This window comes from Acipenser ruthenus, chromosome 10, assembly GCF_902713425.1.
Source record: "Acipenser ruthenus chromosome 10, fAciRut3.2 maternal haplotype, whole genome shotgun sequence".
Taxonomy (NCBI): domain Eukaryota; kingdom Metazoa; phylum Chordata; class Actinopteri; order Acipenseriformes; family Acipenseridae; genus Acipenser; species Acipenser ruthenus.
Genome location: NC_081198.1, coordinates 39,218,516 through 39,231,616, shown reverse-complemented (window position 1 = coordinate 39,231,616; position 13,101 = coordinate 39,218,516). Strand labels below are relative to the sequence as shown.

The following is a 13,101-nucleotide window of genomic DNA, read 5'->3' as shown; positions in this document are numbered from 1 at the left end:
GTAAAATATAAAACATATGTTTTTTTTTGTGGTTTTACAGAGTTAAAACCAATACTCCAGTAAATCCTCAACCACTATTTTATAAAGTGATTATGTTATTACATTGGTTAATCCTTTGAATTAGAGTTGTACATGTTAATACTGCATGATGTAACTGTCACATTCATACTTAACAGAACTGCTTAACATTCACATCAGGGAAATGAAGGTGGTTCTCTATTGCTGTCTTGTCTGTCTGTCGAGAATCATAGTTCCTGCAAAACCAGCAGAGCTCTGGATAGGTTCAAGACCAGAACAATCCTGTTCTTTAAAGATCAGATTAAGTGCCCTTTATGGTTTTTAGACTGCAATGGAAGGCTGTATCTGACTTCATAGTTGACATGAATATATTAACATGATCATTATTATACACCTTGAAGGGGGATCAGTGATGTGACAGAGAAAAGAGTTTATTTTTTATTTCTGATAAAAAAAAATAATGCAGGTCTGATTCTATACCACTTCATACCACCAATTTTAATTTGATTTAATTTGCAAACAGTAGTCACACTTTTTATTAGGTAATCAATGTAATTTCCTGAATATAAAAAAAGTCCTAAAGCTGCCTTTTTCTTTGTAATGGTTTAACCCAACCTTTTTTTTAGAAAAAAACCCAAGCAGTGAAAAATATTCTGTGGGTTTTGTGGTTGATTAATAATAGCACATGGTTTAGTTATAGTGGGTGGCACAAACCCACACTTCTTTTCAGCTTGCTTTTTTCTCATCATTATCTTTAAAAGCAGTTACCAAGCAGTGATCAGCAAAGTCGTACAGGTATCTTGCAGTAAACTAGGTTCTCACATTATGACACCTGGAAAAAACATTGGCTGTGCCACATGCTAGTATGCATGAATGATCAACAAAATTACACATTGATAGCCTCTCACAATGGTAAATAAAAGATTGCTTTGTTTCTGTAGGGGGATAATCTCTGTTGTTTCATACACTATTAAATCACTGCTGCTGAATCTTGCTCCCTAGAGGGAAGCTCTGAGCTGGATTAAAGAAGCTAAATGTTCCCTCACCTGTTACAGCAGTTATTTTTCCACTGCCTACATCTACCGTGTGTATTCTTGACATCCACACGGTTCCATTGGAGCCTTACATTACTGAATATAATAGAGGGACTAGCCAGAAATCATGTGGTACAAGGGTACATATTAAAAAGGTCCTGCTAAGATGAATTCAGAATGAGGCAAGATGATACTGCTCTTTGTTATATCACACAGACAAAACACGTGATGCACTATGACACATGAGGTGCAAAAGCCCAGCTGAGGTAAACAGGGCCAAGATTAAACCTAGTATGTGGCCGTGTCAGAGCCATAATCAGCAAGTTTCCAGAGCCCCATTGACAGTAGTGGCACCTGTGTAATGTGTATGTCAGCCTGTATCTGATATTCTCAGATGACAGTATGTAGATTGCCTTGGAGAGTTGCCCGAACTCTTCACTAGGATTATAAATGCAGCTTCTGTGTGGCATGCCAATAATGCTCCTTCAGGGTTAGACCCAATGGCTTACTTACCATACAGCCTTGCTGGTAAATTCTACTTCTGGGAAATATAGCCTTCATTGGCATGCTTCCCAAAGCTTATATTCACAGTGAAATGTTCTGATCCTTATTCTCATAAGATCTGTAATCATTATAAAATATAATTCCTTTTTTCTTTTCTTTTTCGATTAACCGCCTTAAATGTTTTTCGTGTGCACAGATTCATGTTTTTTAACCTCATTTACCTTGAAATGTTGCTGTGGAACTGTTTTTTTTTGGCAAAGGAAAAAATATATTTTACAATTGTTAAATCCAAGTTACAGCATTTAGTAAGCTTGAGAGAAGTTGTGAGGTTTCTGCTGAATGTTTTGCAGATAAAGTCAGTTACTACAGCAACATTTTAAAGGCACGTTTGATGATGTTGCTGTAGTAACATTTTGCAAGTGAGATCAATTGCCATTCCCATAACTCCACTAAAATCTGTATTTGGACTGGTGTTCAGTTAACCACAACCTAAATGTTAGAAAGGTCCATAATCATGGAAATGCTGTATGTTGTGTGATGATAAACTAACGTAGTCCATTAAATATTGAATCTTTTACTGTCGTTGTAAGGAAATGTACATACATTTATTTTATGTTATATAAAAAAAAGACCTTGTAAACCTTAGGCATTGTTCTCTTCTATTGGTAGTTGTTATGAGGCTTAACTTATGTGAATGTTTCTTTCTGATTTTAATTTTACAAAATACATGTTTATAGCAATTATTAACAATGGACAACTGACTGCTTATTTAACATAAGCCATTTCTGAATCTATTTAGGTGTGCTTGGCATGTTACTGAAGTCTATATATAGTGGCTATAGAGCTAAAATTATTCATCCAAAACTTTAACACTCAATCATAAAGTTAAATGTGTCTTTCTATAAGACAAAAAGATATTTGTTATGAGAAGAAACCTTTAGGATTTTATTTTAAAGCGAGTGCAAAATATATTAAAAAATGGTATTAAAAAAAAAAAAAATCTCCATTAGTTTACATGCAATGAGAAAAAGTTGGTCTTATGAATAGTTGTTGTGTTTGATTATTATCCAGACTATAACTGAGTTTTAATGTAGCATTCAAATCCTCATTTGCAGTATCCAGAATGCAGTAGGTAGTATACAAGATTATATTCTGGAGACAAATCCATGTAGATGTGTTACACAAGATACTCAATTGAATTTCCCACAGAATACAATGCTGGTTGGTAATGGGATGTTCACCTCTCATTTAGGCTGTAATTGATTATTTTCATGTTGATTGTGATTCTAAATGTGATTATTTTAACAGTGCAACAATGCAACACGATGCAATGCAACACGATTACACTGTTACTTGTAATAGCCAACTGTCCTTTTAAATTACCAACATGTTAGATGAACTGTGTGTAAGCACTTGTGTATTCTGGAACCTTAGTACCCTGTATACTCATGTAATATAGCAAATGTTGCCTATATACATGTTTAACTTACAAAAAAAGTCATTATTAATTACACTCTCACAGCTCATTTTCATGTACATGTTGCTTCATGCAAACGCTGTCACAATTTAATCTCTTAGCATTACTTTTTATAGTATAATAAATACTATACACCCACACAGTGATTTCTTATGACAGATGCTTTACAGCTAAAGTGAGTGCATTATGTTACACATTAACAGAGGCTAGTTTTGCATTAACATGTACCCATAGTTACATTTCCTTATTGTCTTAAATGAACTTTTATTGTTGTGGACAGCGTTCATGTTGAATGCGTTCATATTGCAGATGAGACGCTTTTCAAAATAAATATGATAACTTGTCTTATTATTATTTTGTAATCAACGGGTTTACAGGTGTAGCAGTAAGCGTAAAACTAGCACAGATGTGAGTCTGAAAGTGGAGTCTCTGCTAGCCTGACAGCCTTTGTTTCCTCAGCACTTAGATTAACCCGTCTGTCTTCATGGTTCACTAGCTGTCTGATAGATCAAGTTTAAATTGGCACATATTAGCACATTTGTTACCATTAGAGGAACAGTTGGTCATTCTTTGTAACCCGTTGACTAAAGGGAGGAATCTGGCTATAGAATAGAAAGTAAACAGTCACTTCAGGACCTGAAGTCAAGTTATGCACATCGCATAAAATGAAACAGTTTCTTTTTTTTTACCAAGAAAGAAAATAAGTGTTTATTGTGCATCCACTTGTGAGGGATACTGAATAAGCTACGAAGCGCTGATCCCGATTGAAGACCTCTCAGTTGAAGTGAAGTGCAGCTTGGCAGATGCAGGTCTAGAAATCTAGGCAGTGCCATTGTGATCACTTTTCACTGAATGCAGAGCCTTTGCTCTTGTCATATTCCCTGAAGGCACAACTCATTTTTTCTGTTTGTCATGCAAAGCTTTTCAACCATGCCCCTCAATGCCATTATACAAGCACAATACATATGTTTCACAGCTAGAATATTATATCATAAGACACCACATTAACTCTGGGAGCACGTTGTCAGTATTTTTTTTTTTTTATTAGCAGACACCCTTATCCAGGGCGACTTACAATTGTTACAAGATATCACATTATACATTATTTCACATTATACAGATATCACATTATTTTTACATACAATTACCCATTTACACAGTTGGGTTTTTACTGGAGCAATCTAGGTAAAGTACCTTGCTCAAGGGTACAACAGCAGTGTCCCCCACTGGGGTAGCAGTAGCAGGCAACCCTGTACCAGTGCAGTCCTCCTGTTACTATTACACACTTTCGTATGCTTTATATCGAGGGCGTCTGATTTTCGGGTGAATTTTTTTTTCAAACTCAGGTGAATGTTTTTTTTAAAAATCGGGTAGAATTATTTAATGAAAAAATCAGGTGAAATCGGGTGGATTTTTTAATTATAATCAAGAGAGAAAAATATTCGGGTAGAAATCGGGTTTTATTTAGAAAGAAATAAACAAATGCATAAGCACAAAGTGTTGACAATCGACGATCGACATCTCAATGTTCTTGGCTTAAACACACACTCATAAAACAAATAACTGGGAAGAAAAGTGTGTAAAAAAAGCAAAAACCTTAAAGCTGTGTATGCATATTTCTTGCAGCCCACATATTTGTCAGAGGCATTCTTTACTGTTCGTATAAGATTTCATCACTAATACCCTTTTGTCCCATCTATCAGATAATTCTCAGTGCCCCTGCTTGAGGGGACAGTGCTGGAGTAGCTTTTAGCCCCCCTAAAGCTAATGCTTGCTAATGCCTGTTTCTGATCTACAGCCAGATGTACTTGTTGGCAGAGGATCTAAGAAAATGTCTCAGTTTTCTCCTCCTCGAGGTAAATCACTAATAGTATCAATGAAGAAAGAGACACTCTGCCATTTGTGTTCCATGCTGAACACTATCTATTTCTAGGGTGTCTTTCTAGTCCCAGTTTTATTTGAAACATTGGGATGAGAACTCATCATAACCTTGAACCTTCCCATGAAGAGGTCAGGGCTCCACTAACAAGCACTTACTGGCCTCAGCCAATGCTTTAACATTATATTTTCTATACAGTACACATACAATGTCACCGTACTCAACAATATCCCACCCACAATACTGAGTAAGTGGAAAGAAAGCCTCTACTTTACTGGTGAAGGCACTAGTTTGTCTACTTGATGTTTTTAGCAATGTGCCTTTGCAATTTATGTTTGCTTCTTTTTGAAATCATGGTTAAAAAACAATATCGCATACAGCATGATGAGGGCACTAATGTTGCCTTAGTTTATTGTAAGTTTTAACCAACATTATTAGTATGATTTTCTGCTTTTGTACTCTTTTGAATTCCCACAAACCTGTATTTGCCAGCTTCTAAAAACTAAACACCTTGAAGAGAATGTAAGAAAAGATGAAGGTAAAATATTTAAAATAATCCAAACATTTTGTGTATTTTTACTGACATGGGTCGCAGCTGCATTTAATTTTAAAACATTTTAGCAACACCTTTATTTTTAGATGATGAGGAGGATGAGGAGCCCCTTGGAAAAAAAAAAAAATCATCCTTTCCCTTGGGACTGTTGAATATAATGGCCGATTTCATAAGTAAAACAAATAGTTGTTAACCACAGTGCTACTGTAAAAGGCTTTCATTTCACAAGGCAGGGCATAGACAGATTTATTTACATCTCACAATGACACCAAGCTAGCCTAATGATCCTTCAGATCAAAATGTAGGTTCTGAATAGGCCGACAATGACTACCATAATGAGGTGCCACCCCCTCTAATTTGGAGACAAAGAGTTGTCAGTATCTCAGTGCCGTAGATATTTATTCTTTGATAATAATTAAAAAAAAAAGTGAAATAGTTTTACTAATATGGTATGGTTTGGTATGGAGGCTGAAGTAGGCAGATGGGATTTTTTTTGTCGTTATTGAATGTATATCATTCAGCCTTGATTTATTGGAAATATGAGCATGATGAATAGTCCATTAAAATGAAAAGCAAAGTTTATAACTGTTACAGGCCTTAGGGGAGTGTTTGTCAGCTTTCATTGATGCACCATAGTAATTCAGGTTTTCAGATGAAAATGTGGTTTGCATATTCAATTCTGAAACAATTGTTACATTAGGTTGAAATAACCTGTTGTGATTATGTATTTATTGTGTATAAAAGGTTGTGATTTTGCTTTTAATGTAATCTTTCATCACTCACATAATCAGAAAATTGTACAATGGTGAATAATATGTTATGTTTTCATTAAGAATAGACATAATAATATTTTCTGGTAGTAAAACAAAAACAGATTTAGAAATAGGCGTTGCCTCTTTATTCATGTTCATTTTGGTTGGTGTCACAACTCAATCTAGAATTCAAGAGAAGCATGATTCATAATGGGCAGTTTGAAGTTATTTAATAATTTTTCTATTTGTCTTCCTTACACTTCCTTGCCTCCTGACCCTAACTAACAGCAGTGAAACCCCTTTGCACCTGCTCCTGCTGTGGCCTAAGTGTTAGGCAGCCTATGAATGGAGAAAATTGTAGTATCAAATCTCAGCGCCAACTGTGCAGCCAGCACTACTGTCAAATCCCTGCTGAGAGGTGTTCCCCCTTGTAAGTTCCCCAGAGACGTTCCTGTTTTCCCCTGGTTCCCGCTTACTTCTGAACCTCAGACCTTCTCCTCAGCTCAGTTCACTGGATGTTGTGAGGTTGACAAGGCTGTGCGGACTCTGTACACTTATCCCTTGACTCATTAGCAGGTCACGGTTGCACTGGCCCAAGGGTCGTTTAGGTGTCAGATTCAAATAATGAGAATGTTCAAATGGGAATTAATGGTAAATGGATTATTACAGTGCACTTTTTCACCAGCTGAACAAAAATAGCCCCAACTGAAGTGAATGAATCATCTTCCACAGTGAACCCAACTAATTGTTACATTTTAAACAACAGCATTTCCAATTGCAGAAGCCAATTAATTAAACAAATATATAATTACTGGGTAAAGGATGGTATAAAATGGCAAGAAAATAAAAGGGACTTCTGGGCCTCTTTATTCAAAACACTTCTTAAATCTTGGCAGTAATTCAAGTTTTGCTAAACAAGTGCTTGTAAACACTGCTTTTCCACTGGGTGAAACTAAATCCCATCATTGTGAGTTATTTTTTCTGCACGTGAAAAGATGAATTCATGAAAAAATAAAATAAGTATGTGGTAAGGGTTCTGTAGCCTCTATAAACAGCTGTGTTAATGCAAACAAACATGCTAAATGTAATGTGCATGGTATGGTATAACAACATTAAACTGATGACAAACCAGACATGGTATAGAACAGCATGGAACTGAGTATGCTCTTCAGTTGTTTTTCTTTTTTCTCCTTTTTTTTAGGATTTCAAAACAGACCAAAGTCCTTGAAAGTGTTTGTAAATCCAAACAGCCACAGAAAAGAAGCAAATCAGATCTACAGTGAGCAGATTGCACCTCTGTTTAAACTTGCAGACATCAAGACTGCCACCACTAGTAAGTTACTCTAAGCATGTACCCTTGAGATTCAGTGCAGGTTAATGTCTAGGTAATTTCAATTTAGATATATGGAAATAAACAGAATTGTATTATCCCTATGTATGTTGTCTTTAGTAAGATGATACATTACCTCTAATGTGTATTTTACCCTAAGGCTGTATCCAATAAAATGGCTTGACGTTAAACTTCTACCATTTAGAAAGTAACTTTCCTTGCCAATCGTGAAATGTAATATTTTATTGTTACCAAATCCCTTTGTAGCTTGACTAAACACCTCAGGGGGAAAAAAGTACTTGCTGGTGCTTTTTAAAATGTATTTCCGTTCTATAATTTAATCATTTTAAACTACACAATTTCACACTCTAGCTAAGCTTTGTAAATGTCAGCTTGAATCACAGTCGTTTTATGTTGTCAACTGGAATAGTGCTGCATTTAAAATAACATTTTCTTTCTACATACTTTAATATAAGATTTCCAAATTCAATGTTTAGCCACCAAACGCTGGTGATTCTTGGCATGTGGTGGGCATATGCGTTTGAGGTACATCATCATAGGACGTTACACCCCCACCATGAAACCTAACCCAAAGGGAGAAGCTTCCTCCATCTGTTCTGTGCTACAGACAATTCATAGTGGGCTGTGTCTTTAAGTAGTAAAATAGATGCCACAGTTCTAAGGCTAATGAACTTTGGTACCTGATTCCAAAAGCTATTTAAACACTAATAGAATATGGTTTCTAATAATCCAGTCCTCCAAGGACAGGATGGATTGTCTAGATAGAACAGTCTAAGGGCTTCCTGTTTAATAGAAATTAAGGATCTCTTTTCAGTTTAGGGTTTCTAGAAATTACATCAGCTTTGATGAATTGTTGACAATGAGTTCATACATTTTGGCAGATTTAGATTACTAATAGTTGAAGGAATTCACACATTATTGAATTGGGGGTCATTTTCCTGTGAAATGCATTGTCATTACCATAACAGCCTTTAACTCAACAATAAATCAAACACAGTAATGCAAATCTTTAGGTTACCATATCAGTTCATCCTCACAGTTATGTTTTCCACATTATAACAGCAGCACATATGGGTTTATGGTTTTATCTGCATTATATATATATATATATATATATATATATATATATATATATATATATAGATATATATAGATAGATATATATAGATAGATAGATAGATAGATAGATAGATAGATAGATAGATAGATAGATAGATGTATGTACACACTGCTGTGCAAAAGTCTTAGACACATTCAGGAGTTACATATATGTCAAGAGCATCAACAATTTACTCAATTCCACTTGTGTTTTTCACTATTATAACAACTTTGACTGTTATTATTACAGCTTAGTTCGGGTGAGAAGAAACCAAGCTTGTCATTTAGCAATCTTTAATTCACATTGATCAGAATCTTCAAAAACTTGTGATCACAACAACTCAAAGTAAACTATACATGTGCAGCTAATCCATCACATTTACCCAGTGGTTCTCAACATGGGGGGGGGGGGGAGGGAGGGGCGCAAACCAATCCAAGGGGGAGCACGAGAAGTATCCAAAAACAAAACAATAAAAGTTAAACTTTTATTTTATTTACAATGTATACGTGACATGACGTTCTGTATATGGCATGGGTTGATTCTATGGTTGTATAACCCCCACCACCCCCCAAAAAAAATGTCTAAGACTTCCGCACAGCAGTGTATATACCTGTTCCACTATAATGCTGAATGTTGTAATCTTCAAAAACAGCACGAGTACTTTACCCAGAGCTAATTTACATTTCAACCCCCACCTTTCCCCTTCATTTACATGACATCAGGTGAAAAGACCGGTTTACTCGAGTAAAATAAACTGAGCGAATGGAAACCCAAAAAAGCATTTACACAAGATATTTGGTTGAGAAAAAAAAATTAAAAAAAAAAAACACGCATGGAAACTCCACCAATGTTAGCTGGGCAATAGATTAGTTAATTACAATAGTGATAATTATTTTAACTGATTAATGCATGCTTTAATGCTGTCAATAACTGCAAATTTAGATGAGGGTCTCCAGTGGTTGAGTAATTTTGAAGTTAGCAAATACTCCCCCTACAGGTGAACTGCATAAATTGCCTGTACATTATTATAGCACATTTTGCATAACTATTTCGTATATAAGTACATTATTTATTCCATTTTTTTTTCTCACGCATTAAAAGACAAATGTGAGAAAATATCAGAAAGTGTCAGCATCAATTAATGTTTAATGGACTTGTTAAGTTTTAGCACTATGTGAAGCAAATGGAATGCAAGATGTAGAATATACAACAAATGCATACAAATAGAGGAGGAATCTAATACTGTTTTACAATAGAGGATTCAAAGTTAGCTTTTTTTTATTCCTAAAATCATTTTGGTGTTATAGCACTATTTAATAAACCTTCAAATAAATAACTGTTTTCTCTCCTATGTCATCAGTAGTGAGGTGGTTAATCTTTTTGTGTGTCTGTCCTTCAGTTCATTTTTTATATATATATATAAAAAAAAAATTAAAATCAAAAACACACTGGTACCCGGGACAGACAAGCATGAAAGATGAATGTAATCTTGCAGATAATGATGCACATTCTTACACAAAAAATCCATCTGCAAATGTCATGTCAGTCAGCAGAAAGCTTTGATGGGTGGGTGCAGCTGGGCTGTCTCTTCTGGAAGAGCTGCCCTTGAAAATGCTAAATGTGGTTATGATGCTGAGTCCCATCTGCAGCATGCCAGCTCATCCCATCTTTACTGGCATTTACAATGCCATGCAGGGCATAAACAGCAGCCGAGACGAGAATGCAGAGTGACAGATTCAGACCCTCTAGAGGCTGCCGACTCTGGTGTTTTAGACGTGCCACCATCCCTCCTGCATCCTTCTCTTTTGTCACTGGTATTTGGCAGTGTTTCATGTGTCTAAATAACTGCAACCTTTTTAATTATTCCCATCCAATATCCACTCTTAGCTATTCTTTCTGCTGATCATGCAGTCACAATCCATTTGATCTTCAGGGCCAAGTCAGGAAAAAATTGAGGCCTGCAAACAAAACAGTTGAGTGTGTGTGTTGTGTGTGTACGCGTGTGCGTGCGTGAGTGCGTGTGTCTGTGTGAAAGCAAGAGCACTAATTTTAAACTATAAGCCAACTAAATATGGGTTACAATATACAACCAAGTAATTAACATAATTGAATGCATTTCTGACCTTGTTTTCCTTAAATGAGGGGAAACACTCAATTCACCAAGCAGGCGTTTGTACTAGTTCTTTTTCTTGATTAAAAATGCAAACATTCTTGTATAGATTCTGCTTCAAGGCCTGTACCATGTGTTAATTTAAACTGTAGGTCTAAGCATACGTTTAAAGGTGCTGAAGGCAGTTGTTGTTAGTCTGTTTCTGTTTAATAATACTGTCTATATTTTTTGCAGTTACAGAGTATAAAGGACATGCACTTTCAGCTCTTAAAGAATGTGATCTGAAAGAATTTGATGGGTAGGTTGAGAGCTACATCTTTTTTCTCTAGATTGCTAATGTATTTTAGTTGAACTTATGTACCATATATATGTAAACATCATTTTTCAATAAAAGCCAACTTAATTCACAAATATACCAGTTACACAACAGATTCTCACCATGTCACTATCATTAAAAGCATGCTTTTTATACTGTTTACAGTTTACACGCTCTCCGTTGTTAAGACTGACGAAAATGCCACTGTTGATTGTTTTTTTATAATAGTATTGGCTGTTTTATTTTGGGTAAGGGTAATCTCAAATTGACATCTTTAAAATAAACTATTGGGCCATTTTAATACAATTTGGATTAATAAGAATCACAAGATTTATTCTTATTAAATGCATAATAAATTGAGCAACCTAGCTAAAACTACAAAATAAAAAGTGATTAATAATGCTTTGATCAAAATATTAAAGTGTTTACCACAGCAGTACATTTTCAGACAAAAACAACATTCTCTTCTATGACCACAGCAGGTGGAACTTTAATTACCTATTTTGGAAGCAATGATAAAGCACCTTCTTCCAAAGGACTGAACTAGTATTAGGGTTTTATGCCATGATATAGCTCCCAAGTGTCTACATTAGAGTCTGAATGATCTCTTGTTAAATATTTCCTGCCCTTGTTTACAGTGGATTGTTGTGACACCATCAAGTCCAGCAGTGATGCTCACATTAAAACGCAACCTGCCCTCCTCTAATGCAAGATCTGGGGGGTAAAGCTGGCTGGTGGCATGTGTATATCATAGTCTTTGATTAAAAGGGAGGCATTGACTGCAGTTGTGAATGTTAAGAAACAAAAGGCAGAAAGTCCTTCAAATAACGAACGCATATTAAAACAGATTAAATACCTGAGAATGACACAAAGTACTGAATTCTATGACATGTGTTTTTATATCTGCTGCTTTTATAGTGTGAGACTAAATGTATTTGTAATGTTTAGTATGAAAGGTGAAAATGGGTTGCGTGTGGCTTCTGTCCCCAGGACCCCCTTGTATACGAGACGTGCAGCTCAAAGGTTACTGTAAAGCCATAAATATTTGCAACCAAAATATTTGGCGAATCACACCCATAAAACCTATTTTGCTCCAGTTGCGATATACAAAGTATATGTTGTTAGTGGAATTCGATATTTGTGCCAGAAATGTTTGCGTTTTTTTTTTCATATGTGAAAAACACACAATAAAAGGTTTGCAAATATTTATGACTTTACAGTATATCCTGGAGAGCAAACATTTTTAATAAAGGTTGATATAATTAAATATCAAAAATTTTGATATAATTGAATTGTATTGATATGGGGGGCAGTCTGGTTCCCTTTCAAGTACGAAATATAACCATTACCGCATGGGTATTTACCTTTTAAAGACCGAAATCTGAATAAGATATATGAAAGATGCTTGAAAAGCCTGTGATGTAGTCATGGCCTGCCCCCGAGGACATAAAAAGACAGACCTCAACGCCATGTGTTTTTTCAAGACCGACCTGACAGGGGAGCCTGGTATGAGATAAGTACTTGTTGCTTATCACTGTATAATTTTCGCTAATTCTTGTGTATTACATAATTTGTGCAATATTTTATTACACTGTAATAGTTAAAAAAAAAAAATAATTATGTTTATATTGTGCACTGCAGCCTGTTGTTTGTTACGCCCTGCAGCGGCCTTGTGTCCAGCGTGAAGCCAGCGACTTGAGTCGCTCCTTCCCAAGGATCAAGCAACATAAGTTGGCTGACTTTGTGCTCCCCCCAGGCTGCATAACTCCGGCTGGCGTTAAATTAAATTTTCATTTAAAATTACAAGATGTTTATTTTGTGAACTGTAATTGTGTTATTACTGTTTTTTGTGGAGAAATATTTTTCTCCTGTTGTATTTTCTGTGTTTTTTTGTTTTTTTACAGAAATACACGCACAGCGTCTGGGCTCAGCACAGCTGCTGGGCTCAGCAGCGCTGCGCTGGACCAAGATACATGCTTCGGTTGAGATTGCTTGCAGTCTGTCCCAC

The 13,101-nt window shown here is 35.7% G+C and overlaps 1 protein-coding gene across 2 annotated transcripts in view; it reads left to right on the top strand.

Annotated features, from left to right (window-relative positions):
- Nucleotides 1-13,101, top strand: part of LOC117405841 (ceramide kinase-like protein) — a 44,730-nt gene that overhangs the window by 15,257 nt on the left and 16,372 nt on the right. For both annotated transcript variants that reach the window (XM_059032206.1, XM_059032205.1), the window contains exons 3-4: nucleotides 7,419-7,550; nucleotides 11,012-11,075. In XM_059032206.1, the coding sequence (XP_058888189.1) occupies nucleotides 7,419-7,550; nucleotides 11,012-11,075 (196 nt within the window). The remainder of the gene's footprint in view (nucleotides 1-7,418; nucleotides 7,551-11,011; nucleotides 11,076-13,101) is intronic.